Source organism: Kwoniella pini, chromosome 2 (genome assembly GCF_000512605.2).
Source record: "Kwoniella pini CBS 10737 chromosome 2, complete sequence".
NCBI lineage: Eukaryota > Fungi > Basidiomycota > Tremellomycetes > Tremellales > Cryptococcaceae > Kwoniella > Kwoniella pini.
Genome location: NC_091717.1, coordinates 1,345,893 through 1,365,067, shown reverse-complemented (window position 1 = coordinate 1,365,067; position 19,175 = coordinate 1,345,893). Strand labels below are relative to the sequence as shown.

Genomic DNA, 19,175 nt, shown 5'->3' with positions numbered 1-19,175 from the left:
CGGCCGGGGCAACCGCGGAGCAACTTTAGCGACAGACGTCATTCAGCCCTCAGGGGTTCCGGTAAGCGAACAGTTTTTCTTCATTTTGTTTTAGTACCCGACACTATTGCTGTTAATCTAGGCATAATTTTTGCGAAGTCTAAGCTTGATTTCCTTTTAGATACTTCGACACTACCGGTAAGAGTCGGTTTGCCGGTAATGAACGGTTCAAATCTGCCTACTCGGAAGCAGTCCTCTAGGGCTAAGGTAATTAGCGATGTGAAGGTGTTCATACCTCGCTGTACAGCAAGACATACCCGAACCACTCCAGGTATAAGACCGACGAGTTTCCGTTCCGTGATTCCGATGACAAACAAGGGCGTTCAATGCGAGCGTGATTCAAGATCCCGTATATTACACCCAAGTTCATTTACAAAGGCAGGAATCACATTGCTGGAATGAAGCCTGATACACACGACGGCTCACTTGAGTACAAAATACTGTACGTCTGCGCGATAATTCGTTTCTATCACTTTACTATCGTCTACCCCAATCTGAAATGAAATATAATGAAAACAGCCTTGAGGGCTGGAAATGGTGAGCTCTTGTGGGATAATTTGATCCCCATTGTATCGGTCAACAACGATTCCTTTTTTCTAAGGGGCAAGGTAATCTTTCCTTTGTTCAGCTATCACAGCTAAAGTCGTGTAAACCACAAAGGATGTTTTATGAGGCAATATTGGGCAATTTCGCGAGGTGCACCGTGATGATAAGATGACAAACGCTTTTCCTGATACAATGGAAATCTGCATGAAAGACGATTTAACATTGTCTTTCGATTGATACCTGATAAACAACCTGGTTCCTACTCGTTACCGCTTTTTACAGTGCCCTAAATAGATGGATATGCAAGATGTCAACGATGAGCGATACTAACACCAATGTGGTCTGCATCTTATCAGCGACTGTGAGTCAGTAGATATTCCCTTCTGCAAAGTACTAAGTGTCTGCAAGAGATTGTTTAGGCTTTAACATATACATTATATCATGCGTATAAGTTTGATGGTTGTAGATGTCTTATACCGAGAAAGAAACATTGGTTCAGATCATTATTGACTGTGAGCTTGATGATCTATTTCTAGTATTCGATTAAGTAAGGTTGAAATCGACACTGATTTATACCCAATGACAGTGGATGCTAGTGATATGTGAGCTTGGCATGTTGATCTGGGGAGCAGGTTGGGCATGTAAGTAGTTGTCATCGTATTTATAAACTACTGTCAATGCTGAGTATTTCATTCGTTCTCACAGATGTCAAGTATCATCTGGGATGGATGTATATACCTCGAAAAGGAACAATGCCAGTACCTACTCAGCTATATGATGATCATTATAGGTCATTCAACACACCACTTACAATATGGGTTTGCAGTGAGTAAAACTCAAGTCAACAATCCTAAAGGTCCATACGAGTAAAAAATCGCTAAATTCTATGTTACAAAATGTAGTTTCCTTCTCCCTTCAAGTCAGCCTTAATGCAGAAGAAGGTTTATATTGGTATCACCTCATGCGAGCTTTACGTCGTCCTCGAACTGGCAAAAGCTGGTTTAGATCTCCTTTCTTCTTTACATGGTTGGGAATTAGTATGATCAGTCCTGTCGTTATCATAGGTACGGGATGGATAGGATATGAGAGTATGGACAGTCAGATGGGTAGAATGTTCGTTGCTGGAGGTGCTATCGAAGCATTGTAAGTATATCACTTCACAACAAAAGTTTGATCACTAATACAATATGGTTAAAGAGTTTGTTTGGCTGCTTCAATTGTCTTATTCAAATTTCCTAAATTCTTGAATGATGTAGTATGTACCCCTTAACCAAGTCTTTGATTGCTATAGTGACTAACAAACGTTGATAGAAATTATCTGGTGCCGGACCAGAAGTGAGATCAAGATTACATTTTTATCATCGTACGTTAATCAATCCAATGATACGGCTGTAAAGGGATATCAGCTGACCAAATCACTGCTTTATAGAAGCGAATAAAGTTCGAACTTTCTTTCGAGCATTATTCACAACTTGTATCTTAATTTTGGGTATAGATGCTTTGACAGATGAGAAGAAAATCAATTTGAACCATATTGCTAGTGGTGAGTACCCGAAATTGACATACAGTAAAATGTAGAATCTGAATATATTGAATAGATCTCTTACATCAAATAAGCTTTGGTTCATATTTCTTCGCCAATATCATATCAGTTATGGTCAGTCCACGTTTCTAGATACATCAAGCAGGTGATGGTAAATTGACGAAGTTGTGACAGGTATATCTTCCAAGAGATTACAATCCGACCTCACAGCCATGCCAAAACGTAATGGTCGGTCAACCTCCTCTACAAAGCCCATTCGCATACCCTGTTTCTCCGGGGCAAAGAACAAGTCATACTTTGATGTCGCTTTTACGAGAAGGTGGACAATGGGATGGAGACGATGATTTGAGGATAGCACTTACGAAAGGTACCGAAAGATCACCTTTGAGATCACTAGACCACGATAGCCGTCTCGAGAATGCTGAGGGTGATATAAGTAGTTTAGGTGTTGAGGAAAGGAGAATTCGAAGGTTGACACCAGTAGGTTACACCCTTTCAAGCGCATACCGAAGGTGTGAATCTTACTGATGAAGTTTCGTTAAGCTGCAAAATTGGACTACACCTTTTGGTAGGTGACACTTCGCTATTTGGCCCATTTTGCATTTTCCCCTGATAAGAATCGCAGGTTTATCTTCTACCAGCGTCAAATCCAAATCCCCTCTGAGAGAGGAATACCAGTCTGATATTCTTGCTCATTCTGACACCTCAGAAGGGCTTACGCCGAGAATTGATTTTTCCCGAGTATAGGGGGGCCTGATTATATAGCGTATGCAAGATGTATGACGTGTGATCGATATACGGAATTTGTCTCGCATAATTTATGTGTCCTTGATCAGATCTAATGAAAGATTAAAGCCATTCGATTGGATCGATTATTCGGCGAAATGTTTCCCATAAGCCGAAAAGTGGAGGAAAGATTACGATACCCTTTTTGGTTTTATCTAGAAATGCGTAGTCATGTGCATACATGTGCTTTGAAAGAGTACTAGTACGACTATATTATGACGGAATGTTGGTGTTCCGCCTTTGTCTTGCACGGGAAGTGTCTATATAGGTCGGTATCTTTCCTTTCTCAACGTTCTTCCCCTTCTTTATTTGGACGACAATTGGTATCAGATTTTATACAGAACGAATTGAGAGCATAAGAAAACAAAAGCAGAATAAGATGTCAGAAACTAAAACTCAAATGCAATATGTCAATCTTGGTAAATCGGGTCTTAAGGTGAGCCGATCATCAACATCATTGTAAATGAAAGCAACGGTGGTGTACTAATGGCAAGTCATAACGATGTCAATTCTTCCTAGGTATCAAGACTTATATTAGGATGCATGCAATATGGTTCAGGACAGGATTGGATGATACCTGATCACGATGAAGGTATTAAACAATTGAAATATGCTTATGATAAAGGTATCAATGTGAGTTACCTATAAAACTCTCCCTTCGCACGCCCTTGAAAATTGAAAAGATGTTGACTGTGTTTGAGTTCAATAGACCTTCGATACTGCCAATGTATATTCAGGAGGAGAATCTGAAGTTATCCTTGGAGAATTCTTGAAACAACATGAAATTCCCCGTGAAAGTGTAGTGATACTTACTAAAGTAAGCGGTACTGATGGAAAATTGGAAGAGAAAGGTCCTGCAGGATGGACAAATCAAAAAGGTTTAAGTAGGAAGGTAAATATCGGTTAATGATTATAAAAAAAAAAATTGAAAAATTGGCTCATTGATTTCTATCCCTTATAGCGAATTTTCGCATCTGTACAATCTTCACTTAAACGGCTTCAACTTGATTATGTTGATCTTCTTCAAGTTCATCGATGGGATCCTGAAACACCTTTTGAAGAGACTATGGAAGCACTTCATGATGTAGTCAAGAATGGTTGGGTAAGATATATCGGTATGAGTAGTTGCTGGGCATGGCAATTTCAATTAATGCAACGTGGGTTAGATCGTTTGATTGTCAAAAAAGATAATAATCAAAGATTTCTGCTGACACCTTTGATATATCGTAATTTAGAATACGCAATTCATAATAGATTAACACCATTTATTTCAATGCAAAATCAACATTCAGCAATGTATAGAGAAGAAGAAAGAGAAATGATGCCGATGTTAAAACATTTTGGAATTGGTGTAATACCTTGGGGTCCATTAGCAGCAGGATTATTATGTAGACCATTTGAAGAAATGAATTCAACAATTAGAGGTGCAAATAAACCACCTGATGGAAGAGGTGAACAACCTTCAGATAAATTAATTATTGAAAAAATTGAAAATTTATCAAAAAAATATAATTGTACAATGGCTGAAATTGCAATTAATTGGTCATGTAATTCAAAATGGGTTACAGCACCTATTGTTGGAGTAAGATCAACTGAAAGGTTAGATGAATTGATTAAAGGTATGAATATGGAATTGGAAGAAAATGAATTAAAAGAAATTAGTGATTTATATCAAAGTGTTGCTATTAGAGGACATGCTTAAACCCTATTCATCCCACGTTGGATGTGGTCTTTTTACAGATCATTGGATAAGGTTCAGTCTAAATTGAATGAAATTTGTTAATTTCTTTTTTGTTTTCTTGTATTGGGACAATGCCCTAATCGATCTCTTTTCTGTCCTTCGCTTTTGCTTATTGAATAACACCGTATGTATGTGATCTTCCGTATGCATCCTGAGCTGCAACAAATTTAGGGCTTTGAAAAGATTACAGACGATAGATTGTCAGATGAATGAACGATATGGCATACGAACATTTGATGATGTACAAAGATGAAACATGATGAGATGAACATCTATATTGTATATATGATAATTTTTGTTTGTTTTCTTCAACAAGCCCCAGGTGCGCTTCACACTACCCATTAACCCTTATTCCTACAACATGCTTGGTCAATTTAAAGATCGACACCTTCGGGTCTCAAGATCTTGGACTATCAAAAGGATGTATATCAGCGACTGAATCACGTATTCAGCTAAAGAATATTGACTCACAGTGTCTGGTACACCAGGAAGAGGGAAAGAGGTGGCGAATTTCATGACATCCTTCTTTAATTCTGAGATCAACTTGGAAGCTTCACCTTGACCCTCGTAAGCCTTTACGAAGTCTTTCAATAATTTGGATCCGGCTTCCTCTTGAGTTTTCAAAGCGATTTGAACTACTCGATGTAAGAATTCGGCGACTTGCTCGACATCTTTCTCAGTCATGGATCGGGAAGTTAAAGCGGATGTACCGATTCGAACACCACCTGGTACAAGGGCGGAAGCTAAATTGATGGGGCTCGGGCTATCAGTCTCGCATTCAAAACTTGCATTGAGAGGTTTCATTACTCACTATCACCAGCAACAGCGTTTTTATTCAAGGTGATGTGGGCGGCATCACAGATCTTTTCGACCTTTGAACCGGTCAAACCAATTGGTCGGAGATCCCAAAGGATCAAGTGGTTCTCAGTACCGTCAGTTTGAAGTCTGTAACCGTGCTTGAAGAGGACAGCGGCCATAGCGGCGGCGTTGGCTCTAACTTGCTTAGCGTATTGCTTGAATTCAGGTTCAGCGGCTTGTTTAAGAGCAACGGCGATACCAGCAATGGTATTGTTGTGGGGACCACCTTGACAAGCTGGGAAAACGGCGGCATTGACTCGAGCTTCAAGATCGGCTTCTTTGTCTTTTCGGAAGAAGATCAAACCGGCTCTTGGACCTCTCAAAGTCTTGTGAGTGGTTGTAGTGACAACGTCACAGTATTCAAATGGAGAGTTTTGCTCAGCGGCAGCAACGAGACCGGAAATGTGAGCCATGTCGGATAAGAGGTAAGCACCTTGACCATCGGCGATCTTTCTAAGTCTTTGGTAATCCCAATCTCTTGGGTAAGCTGAACCACCACAAACTAATAATCTAGGTTTGAATAAGTTGGCATTGGTCTCCAATTGAGGGTAATCGATGATACCGGTCTTTGGGTCAACTCGGTAAGGGAAAGATTGGAAGTAGACGGAAGAAGCGGTAATCTTCTTCTTGGCAGTGTAGTAACCGTGAGTCAAGTGTCCACCATCTGGGAGACCAAGACCCATGATTCGGTCTTGAGGGTTGATCAAGGCAGTGAAGGCAGCGAAGCTAAGTGAGAGAGTAAATAAGCACTGTGAGGAGATGGCAGGATAAGGCTTGGCAGCAGGATGTTATAGCCACTCACTTAGCTGTTGAACCGGAGTATGGTTGAACGTTAACACCCCAGACCTTAGGGTCAAGGTTGAAAGCTTTCAAGGCTCGCTCTCGGGTGATATTTTCAAGGATATCGGTGTACTAGTTAGACAGACCGCAATTAGTCTCAAGTTCATTTTATTTAAAGCGGGGAATGCGCGATCGTTCAACCAAACTCACTTCGTTACCACCGTAATATCTAGCACCGGGAAGACCTTCAGAGTATTTGTTGGTGAACATGGATCCGTTGGCTTCCATAACAGCGAGGGAGGTCAAGTTCTACATCGATAATTCAGCTCACGATCGGAATAGCCGATAACATTTTAGATGAAACTCACCTCGGAGGCAATAAGTTCCAAACCAGAGAACTGTCTCCAGGTCTCTTGCTCAATGAGCTTGTGGACCTCTGGATCAGCCTCAGCCAAAGGTTGGTAAAGGCATGAGTTCTAGATATTCGCCTACAATTAGCTATTTCCATTGATAATTCGTTCTGGTGGAAGAAGAATGACTCACAAAGTCTTTTGGAATAGGAACGGAAGAAGACATTCTGATGTTTCTGCTAATGACAGGTCTGGCTGATCTTAAAGTTGAAAAGATTGATCTGGTCGAGCTCAATGAAGGCATCGATGAAAGTTTTTTTCTGAAATTTGTTTTAAGATATAAAAATCAGAAGGACCTGTTGGTGGATTTTTGATTTTTCCTATATAGATGCTACTAGGTGCAAGCGGCTAAATGTACGGGGTAGTTGGGATCTGAGAGGGAGTCGATTCGAACAAAGTTGAAAAAAAAATGTTAAATGGAGGGATCGGACCTGAACGCGAGATTTTACTATAGGTTTCCCTGAAATTGCTTAATTTGGGAGAAATTCAAATGAATTGATGAGTACGATATTGTGTGATATACAATAATCAATACACCTTAAGAACGATGCTAATCTGCTTGTATGATTACTCAATGATGTGAAGACGAAAGCAATATAATGCTGGGAAAAAAGGAAAAACGGTATCACATCGACCGTGTTTATGTATCTTTTGGGGGGAAAGTAGATTGCACAATTGTTGGAAATTGTATGAATCACAATCGCTCGCAATGAATACATATTGGAAAACCTCTCGCGTTCGATTTCCAAGAAACGGATTTCATTCCGAGCGAAAAGCCGAACTACAACAAGCGATCGCACTTGAAGCCGATCCGCTGATCTTCAGAGACCTAGGCTACCTGAAGTAGATGAAAGATTTGTAAATTCCTAATCTCCATGTGGCAAACCATATTGGTTGACTCACCCGATTACAAATACGCGACTGATAACACCTAATGTTTTCGCGCGTGATGACATTATGCTGCAATTATTTGACCACAGATTCATCCTATTCCTTTTCACTTCATGCTTCAACTTGGTGATCATTGCGTAGTATACATAGTCCAAGAAAAAACGCCATTGTGAAGCTATGAAGTATCGTGATAGAGATGAAAGTGCTTTGTGTTGCTGAAAAGCCGAGTATAGCGAAGAGTATAACAGAAATTTTATCCGGAGGAAGGTGGGATACGGTGAGTAAGGATTTTATACTACGTCTGCAAATAGAAAACGGCGCAACGCTAGCCTCGGACCTGAACTTGTGGAGAAAGAGCCATCGGTTGCTGATATTCAGGACGACTAGAGAAACAGTCCACATCAGTATATACGAAATTATGATTTTGATTATAACCTTCCACCCCCACTCGGGCGAGGGAGATCAACACCATTCACTGTGACAGCTGTCTTAGGACATCTGATGAGTATAGTAAGCTTCCTTCTGCTTTGAACCATCTGCATGAGACGAGTCATGGGATTAGCTAATGCAGACATTAGGACTTCGGTGAGGATCATCGAAAATGGCATTCATGCGATCCTTTCTCGTTGTTCGATGCTCCCATTTTGACGTCAGTAAGCAAGGTACGTTACTTCAACTCAATCATTACAAACGAAGTGTCGCGCATGCGGCTACAACAGAGAGAGCACTGAAATCTTGTTGCTTTACAGGATCTGAAGAAGGTGGAACAGAACCTGATCAACGAGGCTAGACATTCAGAAATATTGATGATATGGACAGATTGCGATAGAGAAGGAGAACACATAGGTTCGGAAGTAGCTTCAGTATGTCGGAAAGTCAACAGGAACATAATAGTCAAAAGAGCTCGTTTCAGTGCTATCATTGCTGCGTAAGCTTGCCTTGCGTCCTCGAGTCAAGAAACGGATATAAAGCGTATGATCCGCTTATAACTTGTAAATAGACAAATCCATCAAGCGGCTCGACAAGCAAATGACCTTGATCAACGTCAAGCCGACGCTGTAGAAGCTCGTATGGCTTTAGATCTGAGGATAGGAGCAGTTTTCACTAGATTCATGACTATGGGTCTACAAGTTCGAATACCTGAGTTGGCGGAGCAATTGGTCAGCTATGGTCAGTATTGGAAGACCGTCTTTGATCCACTTCTCCCTCGCTACTTATGGCCTGATTAGTCTGCCTCTGGCTCAGGCATCTTGTCCAGTCCCGCTTGGTACTGACAATCCCGATCATTATCAGGTCCATGTCAATTCCCGACATTAGGATTTGTTGTCGATCAGTATAACCGAGTCCAGTCCTTCGTCCCCGAAACATTCTGGTATATCTACGTTGGAATAGAAAGGACAGATGAAGAGGGGCAACCGAGGACAGTAGAATTCAAATGGAGGAGAAATCATTTATTCGACATGGACATAGCTGCCATCCTGTATGAGCAATGCGCGATCAACCCCGATGCTATGGTATTGAAAGTGGAGACTAAGCCTACTACTAAATGGTATGTTCTACTTTGCGACATGTGAATCATCGCTCGTGCGAAGTGGAAAGCTGATCTTATCCTACAGGAAGCCCTTGCCCTTGACCACTGTCGAATTGCAGCAATCTGGCTCCAGGTTACTCAGAATGGCGCCGAAGCGAGTTCTTGACGTGAGTCAGCTAAATCATGGCACAGAAATCGCTTGTAAGAGCAGAAGCTGATGTTGTATGATAGATCGCTGAAAAGCTTTATCAGAAAGGTATACTGAGTTATCCTCGTACTGAAACGGACCAATATGACAAGGCATTCGATTTCAACAGTCTAATACAGAAGCAAACTCATGACAATCAATGGGGGCAATATGCTCAAAAGTAAGCTACGTGCTCAGGAATAGATCCTGCATGTTAGCTGATCGTGCTTATCAGACTAGTAGATGGTGCATATCAACGACCTAGGAATGGGAAAAAGAACGATAAAGCACATCCTCCTATCCATCCAACTGCTCATGCAGGTAATTTAGATGGTGACGAAAGAAGGGTATTCGAATTGGTCACTCGAAGATTCCTCGCCTCCTGTTCGAAAAACGCTGAAGGGAAAACTACAACAGTCGAAATCAATATCGCTGACGAGTTGTTTCATACAAGTGGTAGGTTGGCTGATCTTTAAACACTGCGCTGAATGAAAGCTTATCGCCTTTCCTAACAGGCTTGGTCATCACCCAGCGGAATTACCTGGAAGTATACCCATACGATAAATGGTCAGATTCAGCTGTACCGGATTTCCAGGAAGGTGAAATGTTTACGCCTACAATCATCGAACTGAAAGAAGGCAGTACGTCAAAACCGAATCTTCTTACTGAAGCAGATTTGGTTGGATTGATGGATCGAAACGGAATCGGTGAGTTGACCAACTCGAAGCGATCGATTGCAACATGGAGCTTATTCTATGGATGGAACAGGTACCGACGCAACAATCGCTGAACATATTGCTAAGATCATAGAAAGGCAATATGTGACTGAAAAACAAGAGCAAAAGGTCAAATATCTGCTCCCTTCGCAACTTGGGGTAGGATTGATTGAAGGTTACAACAAAATTGACTTTGACAGATCATTGAGCAAACCTCATTTACGACGTGAGGTGAGTTACGTCCGCCTTCTGCACTTGTGTCATGGACTTTGAGGACATAATTGATCTAATAGTCCAACTGAATAGACTGAACATCGAATGCAGCTCGTATGCGATGGCCTGAAAGTAAAACGCGAAATCCTGAATCAGACTATAGATGAATATAAAGAGGTATTCATCAAGGCGAAGAGGGATTTTGAGATAGTAATCGAGGTCAGCTTTCATCGATTGGTCCGATGTGCGAGCACAAGGAAGCTGACGCCTATATGTTATTCATAGAGCGTGAACGAGTACCTGCACGGTAGAGGAGAAGCGCAAGAAGCTCTTCGAGCTGCTACACAAGCTAGGAGGGGTCGAGCTGGGGCCGCAGGTGCAGCTAGAGGTGGGCGCGGTGGAAGAGGCGGTGGAGCGGGTGTAGCGCGAAGAGGTCGTCCAGACAATGATAATGATGATGATGACGATGACGATAGCAATCCGGGCCTGCCTAGAGGAGGCGGAAGAACTAGGGCCAGTGTGACTTCGACCAGGGGTACCAGTACGAGAGGAAGAGGTGCAAGAGGAGGCGCGGCCAATGCAGGAGTTGCAGGGACGGCAAGAAAGCGGAACTACGATAATGGTGAGTATGTCTTTGTCAATAGTTTTGCACCGCACAAGCGGCTTACAGCCATGAATGGATAGGCGAAGGATCTGTTACAGGAGTCAAGACTTGTGATTGCGATTTACCGGCTGTATCACGAACAGTCCAAAAAGCAGATTCTCCTCATGTTGGGAGACAATTTTGGACTTGCTCAAAGCCTCAAAACGAGCAATGTGGTTATTTTGTGCGTCCCCTGTTGGGTATGCACATCCTTCACAGACGCTAATGAGAAGTCTCATCGTATAGGAATGGGCTAATGAAGGTGAATCTATATCGCATCCCGGTAATTCGGCAGGACAAAGTGCAGAACGCGGCCTACCGCCAAGCAAGAGGCAAAGACCATCTGTGCGTGCAACGCCGATCAGCTTAGCCGCAATGAGCGAGAGAGCTGACAAGATTGGGTGATATAGAGCCGAAACGAAACAAGAGGCAACGATGAAGATGTGCGTTGTAAATGTGATCTCGAAGCTAAGTTGGTCACTGTGAACAAAGAAGGTCCAAACAAAGGTAAACAATTTTGGTGAGTACTGCTCCCTCTCAGGTCCACACTTAGATTGTTAACGCCTTATAACGTCTAGGGCTTGTCCCAATAACCCCAAAGCGAGTTGCAAATTCTTTCAATGGGCCGAAGAAGGAAATCCTGGAACTCAAGCCGGACCAAGTAATTATGCGAATATTAATTACTCACGAAATGGTAGCAATGGAAGTGGTGGTGGTGGTGGTGGTGGCGGTGAGTTGCTTTCTTCGTATTACGTGTTGTCTGGACAAAGCAACTGATAGGGACTTGTTATAGAATGCTTCAAATGCGGTCAAGTAGGACACTGGTCAAACTCGTGTCCCAACGATTCTGCTGGTGGCGGTGGAGCGGGCGGAAGTGGGACTGGTGAACAGTCTGGCGGTAAGTCGATTTCGATATCATTATACACAGATCAGCTAATATACGACTTCTGCAAGAATGCTTCAAATGCGGTCAAAGCGGACATTGGTCGAACTCGTGTCCTAACGACGGATTAGGCGGATCTGCCGCACCCAATGGAAGAGGTAGAAGTGGAAGTAGAGCAAGGGGTAAATCTCGTGGAAGAGCAAGGGGAAGATAAACAATCAACATTCTGCATCTAAAAAACCAATCCAGCATCGGCTTATACACTGTAAATTTATATATGTTGTCAACACTTTGCATCGTTTATATTTGTATAAGTTTCCATATAATCATGCATTCTCTCCTGCATTCAGCATTTGATATTTCAACCTAGTACAAGGTGTTATGTGAGTGGTTTCATATGAAATTAATGGCATGTATGTTGAATGTCTACTGTATGTCTGTTGTATGTCGGGCTACAAGATATACAAGGTATTTCTAAGTTTTGCTTGACGGGATCCATCCTACTGCTTTTCAGTTTCTAATAATCGCAGAAACTCTTCCCATTGTTCTTTCTTCATTCCATAACTCTCATTCTGATTTGGGAATGAACCATCTCTAACAGCATTAAGGTATTCCCTAATTGCTCTCCGAGATTGGATTCCATTATTACCGAAGTGTCTAACGAATTTAGGTGCATTGACAGGTTTTCTAATTGGTTCAACTTCTATGGAAGATCTAATTACGGTATTCGTCGTTGAGACAATCTGATTATTGGAAATAACTTTCGTAGATGATGGTTGTGTCGGAATAGGTTTATCCATATGGTCCAAAGCTAATTTAGCAGCAGGTTCCATTCCATCATTCATTATACTTTCTTGTAAGTCGACTTCAGGATCTTCGGCATAAGTACCAAGCACATCGGTAATGACTAACACTTGACCATTCGTTCCATTTCCAGCTCCAATACCGATAGTGATTATATCTAGTTCTTCTGTTATTCGCTTTGCTACTTTATCAGGCACAGCTTCTATTAGAACTGCAAATGCTCCCGCATTTTGCATAGCTCTTGCAGTATTCAATATATCGTATGCTCCTTGGGCGGATCGACCTTGAACAAGGTATCCAGAGAGCGAAGTTGCTCTCTGAGGTTGAAGTCCTAAATGAGGCATAACTGGAATTCCAATTTCACTTAATCTCTTGACCAGAGGTACTATCTCTAATCCACCTTCTATCTTCACTCCGTCAATTCCACTTTCCTTTATAAGCTTAATAACGTTCCGTACTGCATCTTCAAGAGAGATTTCGAATGACCCAAATGGTAGATCAGCAAATACGAAGGGTGTTCTGGCTCCCCTTGCAACCGCTTTAGCATGGTGAATCATTTCGTCTAACGTGATTTCCGTCGTCGAGGTGTGTCCTAGGCAGACTTGAGATAATGAATCTCCGATTAAAGTCATATCAACTCCAGTCGATTCGGATAACAATGCCGTGGGGTAATCATACGCCGTAAGAACTGTGATAGGTATGTTGGCTTTGGCGAGCTTCTTGAGTGTCGCGAGGGTAACTTTAGCTCGAGGAGGGGGTCTAGCCGACATTGAGCGGGTCTGGATTCTATACGATAGGCCTACATCTGACAAAACAGGTTAGTATCACCTGGATTCCTCGGAGAGAACGATGACTTTATCACTTACTATGCAATTTCGGACGATTGCTTACGGTGCTAAATGATCTCCTTTGCCCCTCTGCTCCGAAGGAGCCGCCTCGTACTGTCGATCCCGGCAATTCACCTTCGACTTCCTCGATGATTTCAGCCTTCGGGACTTTGATACCTAATCTTTCCAGTTCCTTCAATTCGTCTAACAATGCAGCCTGGTCTACATCTGAAACTTCTTCTGCCTGAGCAGCGATCAGCTCGCTCAGAACTTGATCATCTTTGACAGGTTTAGTGAGTCTTCTCACTCCTCTCGTCCTGATCACAGGTGTAGATTTAGGCGTATGAGGGAATATGTCGCCCCAGGTGGATTTCCGAGCGTCATGATATCCTTGTTTTGAATGGGATTTGGAAAAGGTCAGTCTCTGAATATTGCCTTAAAAAATATCAACCGTCAGATTCGTTCTTCCGCAATAAAAGGTTCTGCTGTCTTGAGCTGGAAAAAGGTAAAGAAACTTACCATCGGAACAACAAGCATCCATCGTAACGTGTCCGCTCCGCTTCATAGGTGGAGCAACAAGTCTAGGCCAGGAAAATGATTCTTTCCTCAAATTCAGTTCCAACTGTTGGCGATCCGCTTGATCAATGGGCAAGTTCAGAAGGGATTCTGGATTCTCATATTCCGGTAGATTAACCACTTCTAAGACCCCTTCATGACCCTCGATCTCTCTGAGAACGCTTCTCCCATCGTTCTTCAATCGAATTTTCTCTGCCTCTTCCTTTCCGACTCCACCTATCCTGCCCGTGGCCAAGCCTTGCGGAGACTGATCTACTAACGCTGGTCGCGTCCCTCTGGCTACGACAACGTAACAGTAACCAGTATCTTCTTCACCTCTACTCGAGTGCTTAGTCTTTCTGACGAATGATGGTCTTTGCAATCGTTGCGAGAAGCTACACTTGTCGTCGGTAAGGGTCAAAGGGCAGATGCCATCGTGCGGACAAGGAGCCACTACGTGAAGTGGATTTTCCGATGTTGACTGGTCGAGTAAGAACGATCGAGCCCGAGATATTGCTTCCCATCCTGCTGGTGAAGAGCGGTCAACCAGTATGATATATGGAGAATCGAGCGAAAGAAGTTGGAGGAGGTGTGAATTTTGCGAAGGCTGTGTCGGGAGAGTTGAGAGTAGAAACGTCGAGAGAACAAGAGAGGGCTAATCAGGATGTAAATGTCAGCTTAGATGCTTCTCATAAGGAATCGACACGTACTGTTGACCCGTAGTAGTGATGTTTACGGTTGAAGATAATTTCAGTATCCTGTTGAGAAGCATCTGTGAACGATTCGATCAGCTTCGGGCGTCGGAGCTCTCCATAACGCTGTGAAAAGCTGACCTTCAATGATCTTTTTGGCAAGGTCCAGGCCATGTCGAGACGAGTGAACCAGCTGTATTCTCTTCTTGGCATTCGTGGACGATCCCTCCAGGCCGCTGATTGCAGACCTAGTATGATGACTCAGCTAAAATACCTTCTCACTGTACGATTCAAGCGTCATCTTGACTCACCACAGACCGGCACCAAGACCACCTGAGAACTCCACGATGTCCTTGACTTCTTCTGCAGGCATCGCGCTCTCAAGCCAGCCTTTACCCAGCCTCCTGTTCATCTCTTCAAATATATTCCTCACTACACCGTATTCGCCGGGCAGGATGCCGGCAGCCTTAGCAAGCTCACTTTCAATGGTCTTCCTTGGTTTACTTGATCGATGATCTACCTTCTCATCTCGCTGGCGACTTGATGCAGTGGCAGGCAGGTCAAGATATGATTGACGGAGTGTACGTGGATTGTCTAATTCTGCGAGAACGAAGAGGGTGCAGGTCAGCATTCAGGATGCGTCACATCAAGTGTAAGGATCCGGGTATGAGAGTTCTTGAAAGATCGACCTACGATCAATTTGACGCTGGATCCCATCTTTCATGACCTGAGGTAGCACAACCACTCCAAGCCGTTTGCTTCCAAGCACCGCAGCAGGCGACCTCCTCTCTTCTCGTCTTTCATGTATATAGTCATCATCTTCTTGTTCAGATCTTCCGAGTTGGCTACCTATGTCATCGTTGTGTAGCATCAGACCAAAGCCATGGTTGCCGCTTGATGCGTTGGATGAAGCTTGATGTACAACATCCAAATCGGGCATTCTACCTTTCCCTTTCGTTATACTTGACTTTATACTTCGCTTGTACCCCATCCCCATGGCCATATCATCTTCTTGTATTAGCTCTTTGAAGCTTTCATCGATAGAAGGTGAAGGTACATGATCACGGACTACTTGAGCTTGAGCAGCTGGACCGCGGACATGTGAAGTGGAGGTAAATTTTCGTTGCTGTTGTCGAACGACGCGAGGTGCAAGATGATATTGATGGATGATTCGAGCTGGTCTAGGTAACATTATGACTGTGAGAGTTTCTATACATACCCTAATGACCATGCAATGCTATAGTATGTGGGTACCGAGATCTTATTGAACAAGAAGAACAAGATGTAAATGTGAATTCAAAATCAAGATACGGTTAATCGATGACATTTGACCGTCAACCAATATTTTTATCGTAAATTGAAATATCGAGCCTCCACCTCCATACAATTCTAGTCCGGTCAAAAGCGGGAAAAAAATGAAGGTCCGACGGGATTTGAACCCGCGACCGCTAGATAAACTCCAGTCAAAGTTCCGACCTCGAAGTCTAGAATGCTACCACTGCAACACAAACCCTTCTTTGCTGTTTGCCGGGCCACTGACATCAATCTATTCAGCATTTCAGATTTCTCATGCTCTGGTAAGATTGTTCAATCGATGTAAGCATCCTACACTTGTGGATCTTCATTGGTCTGGCTAGAAGACGGTATGATTATATCTTGAAGGAAACACAGGAATAGCTCATGTTCCAGGCCGCGTTCAATAGGAGAATCGAGACGATGGTGTTGGAACTCGAGGCCGAACTTGCCATTAGGTTGGCCTATGACAACAAGCAAACCAATTAAGTCCGCAAATTGGTTGAAGAACGCTATAGCCGTGATCCTGATTCAGCTCCCGTAATACCCTATAGAGTTCTTATAATCTTCGGTGGTGAGGAATTTCACCCTGGCCATCATATTCATTATATGTTGACGGAAGTCTTCAGGGCAAGTATTGTGAGGAGGACCGTTTCTAATAGCCACCAAATTTGCACGGATCCTCTCCTTTGACGATGTCGAGGTACCCCTCTTTCCCATAGTAAAATATGAATTATCTTGGGTACAAGAGTTAACTATAATGGTGTATGCATCTTTGGGTAATTGATTCACGAACTCCGCCAAGTAAGTGAATCCGAATTGACGAATCACAGAAGGTCCCTTATCTTGTTCACCGAAAATCCAAGTGACATGTTTCAAACTTGAGTTATGGAGTCCGGATTCTCGAAATGATCTTCCAAAAAGAGACCACCAAGAAGGAGGATGCCTTGCTTGTAATACTAGTTCAGGTATTTTGGTCAAAGCGCCTTGACGTTGAAGATACCTTAAGAAGTCGTTGAGGTTCCCGATCAAAGGAGATGTCAAAAAGCAATTTTCAATGATCAATCCCGAGATATCCAGCTTATCGATTATTTGAACGAAATAATCTCTAGTCTTCTGGTCAGGAGGACAAGGAGTACGCGATCCTTTTATCCGGATCGTACGGATTCTCTGCATCCCTTCACAGATTTCCTCTATATCTGTTCGTGGGTCACCAAGAGATACCTCCAAAGTCAGCATTCTGGCATACCTAAGCATGGCAATCCTCCTCTCTTGATCCTCTCCAGTACTTTGTGGCTTAAGGATACCTTTTGGTCCACCGAGATCGAGGTAGACGTGTCTATACAGGATGGGAGTGGCGAATTGGTGGAAGGTTCTCGAAGTCTTCGCGCATGATGTAAGTGAAGATCGGTCGTTGGTATCGAGAAAGGTGAATATATGGGATAGAACATCTTCGGGAAAGCACTCGAGAGATAGCTAATTCAGGTCATTGTCAGAAATTAGTTGAATCTCGCCGCTTGGGCCAATAAGTAAAAATTCAGTACTTGCCGCCATGATTGTGAATGAATTTGAGCTGATTACTTGAGGTTTGTGATGACTAAGGACGTATTCGAACGATATGAACAATGAATTGAGAGAGAGGTGAGCATTCTTGAAATGTGAATGTACGCCAGACTGCTCCACTAATAGTAGAGAATCAAGAGCGGAGGATTTGGTGGAATTGAAGGTTCTGTCAAGTCTCACCATCGATCTAGGCGTCGTAGGTGAATCGCGGCCTGAATTTACACTTCGTAGACGATCTGCCAGGCATGAATACAAGCATGTCCGGAAGGCGATGCAGATATTACGACTCCAACACAGCTGATTACTCATTCCGAATCTACTGTTGTAACCTTGATTTGTTGAAAGTATTTAGAAACGTACATACGGATCCTTTATTGTCATGTCAAGAGGACTTGTTGTATTCCGCTATCATGACAAATCCCACTTGGCTCGTCGTTTCTTCGAAGCAATGGACGAAATCGTTCTTATCTGTATGAGCCTTTTCGAGATTAAGGTTAGGACCCTCCGATGGCTCACAGGCGTCGCCTTTCTATGTTGCTTGACCAATGGTATTGGTGAAGCCAATCTCCATTTGCTAACAGTCTAAAATCCCTTCCCACTCTTCGATTCGGACTCAATCCCGCAGTGTGAGTATTACGATCTGATCTCTCCAATTTGCCATCCGAGCTACATATTCCTCCTCTCCCTCCGTCTGGTGTCTTATCGCATTTTCGCATTCTTGCATGAAATCATTTTGGTAATTGCGGAAACCTTTCTCTTTCCACTCACAAACTGATAAGTATTCACTCTCATACCTAGTCGCATTAATTGTCTTCACCTTTACGTCGTCGGGTCGTCGAGTCACGGCTTTGGAAAGTACCGAAATGGGATTTCCGTCCATTTCTCGAGGTCGGCCTTTAACGATTGAATCAAATAACCAAATTACCTCTTTTGATTTGTCTGATCTGTAAATAACATACTATCATTTACATGAAGGACTCGTCTCTCCTTTACAAATCGATGACTCTTCAATGTTGTCCCAACCTTAAAAACGATCTTCTTAACGTCGGTAAACAATGCATTTCCCTTACAATTACATCGGTAATTTAGAGTTACCCCGTCTAAGACTATGATCTGGGGTTTCAATCTGTTGATATTGAAGACGGAACCTCGCGATCCGTCATTCAGAGGATCAGCGTAGTCATTGCCATCTTGCGTTCTTCGTTGACCGAATCCAATTTTTCAGAACTTCCAAATTATCAAGGTCAGGTAGACAGATTGAATCACAGTATTGAATGGGATGGGATCCAAGGTGAATGATATTGACATACTTCGACAAACACCGAGAATGGTATTCAATTGAAGAAGGAAGAGTGTTTCCCTTTTGCACAATCTGAGTTTGTATATAGGGGGAGAGTGAGCGTGTAGAGGATAGGATTAAAGTGTGATATAAGTAAGGTATTATCAACGAGTTGAAACTCTTGCACACTCGCGCAAGAATAGTCAAACTGTGTCTGTGTGTTGAATGAACCATGTCAAAGATCCGGAGTGATATCCCCTTATTTAGGCGGACTGTCATGGTATTTGTGCTGATGATGAGCTATGTATAATCGAATGAAGTCTCATTTGGAAATCCAGTTTATTACTTGTTCGACTAACTGATGAAGATGAACTTAGGTTTAAGCTTGTCCGGTG

General features: G+C 42.8%; 5 protein-coding genes and 1 non-coding gene across 6 annotated transcripts; 3 read left to right on the top strand and 3 right to left on the bottom strand.

The window, feature by feature from the left end:
• Positions 1-892: 892 nt before the first annotated feature.
• I206_101844 (uncharacterized protein) lies at positions 893-2,875 on the top strand (the record flags this gene model as incomplete). The annotated part of the gene is made up of 12 exons (XM_019158761.2): positions 893-946; positions 1,005-1,097; positions 1,172-1,226; positions 1,291-1,410; positions 1,488-1,728; positions 1,783-1,840; positions 1,897-1,948; positions 2,015-2,128; positions 2,184-2,242; positions 2,303-2,608; positions 2,672-2,696; positions 2,754-2,875. The coding sequence occupies 12 exons, from the start codon at positions 893-895 to the stop codon at positions 2,873-2,875; spliced, it is 1,299 nt and encodes a 432-aa protein (XP_019008507.2).
• Positions 2,876-3,293: 418 nt separating this feature from the next.
• I206_101843 (uncharacterized protein) lies at positions 3,294-4,616 on the top strand (the record flags this gene model as incomplete). The annotated part of the gene is made up of 5 exons (XM_019158762.1): positions 3,294-3,350; positions 3,434-3,547; positions 3,624-3,806; positions 3,876-4,071; positions 4,150-4,616. 5 exons carry the CDS (start codon positions 3,294-3,296, stop codon positions 4,614-4,616), a joined length of 1,017 nt encoding a protein of 338 aa, XP_019008508.1.
• Positions 4,617-5,029: 413 nt separating this feature from the next.
• Positions 5,030-6,947, bottom strand: I206_101842 (uncharacterized protein; the record flags this gene model as incomplete). Its single annotated transcript, XM_019158763.2, has 7 exons — positions 5,030-5,065; positions 5,127-5,398; positions 5,467-6,239; positions 6,316-6,425; positions 6,504-6,602; positions 6,662-6,769; positions 6,837-6,947. The coding sequence occupies 7 exons, from the start codon at positions 6,945-6,947 to the stop codon at positions 5,030-5,032; spliced, it is 1,509 nt and encodes a 502-aa protein (XP_019008509.2).
• An 843-nt stretch (positions 6,948-7,790) lies between these two features.
• I206_101841 (uncharacterized protein) lies at positions 7,791-11,981 on the top strand (the record flags this gene model as incomplete). Its single annotated transcript, XM_070202462.1, has 19 exons — positions 7,791-7,871; positions 7,982-8,104; positions 8,173-8,256; positions 8,344-8,522; positions 8,595-8,764; positions 8,888-9,143; positions 9,211-9,292; positions 9,357-9,493; positions 9,548-9,768; positions 9,828-10,019; positions 10,081-10,259; positions 10,335-10,460; positions 10,527-10,863; positions 10,944-11,068; positions 11,131-11,229; positions 11,295-11,404; positions 11,463-11,614; positions 11,678-11,782; positions 11,839-11,981. 19 exons carry the CDS (start codon positions 7,791-7,793, stop codon positions 11,979-11,981), a joined length of 2,901 nt encoding a protein of 966 aa, XP_070058563.1.
• Positions 11,982-12,267: 286 nt separating this feature from the next.
• Positions 12,268-15,837, bottom strand: I206_101840 (3-methyl-2-oxobutanoate hydroxymethyltransferase; the record flags this gene model as incomplete). The annotated part of the gene is made up of 7 exons (XM_019158765.1): positions 12,268-13,376; positions 13,438-13,833; positions 13,918-14,608; positions 14,664-14,725; positions 14,787-14,893; positions 14,957-15,245; positions 15,339-15,837. The coding sequence occupies 7 exons, from the start codon at positions 15,835-15,837 to the stop codon at positions 12,268-12,270; spliced, it is 3,153 nt and encodes a 1,050-aa protein (XP_019008511.1).
• A 226-nt stretch (positions 15,838-16,063) lies between these two features.
• Positions 16,064-16,158, bottom strand: I206_101839. The gene has a single exon. It is a non-coding gene; the product is annotated as a tRNA-OTHER (tRNA).
• Between the last annotated feature and the right edge of the window lie 3,017 nt (positions 16,159-19,175).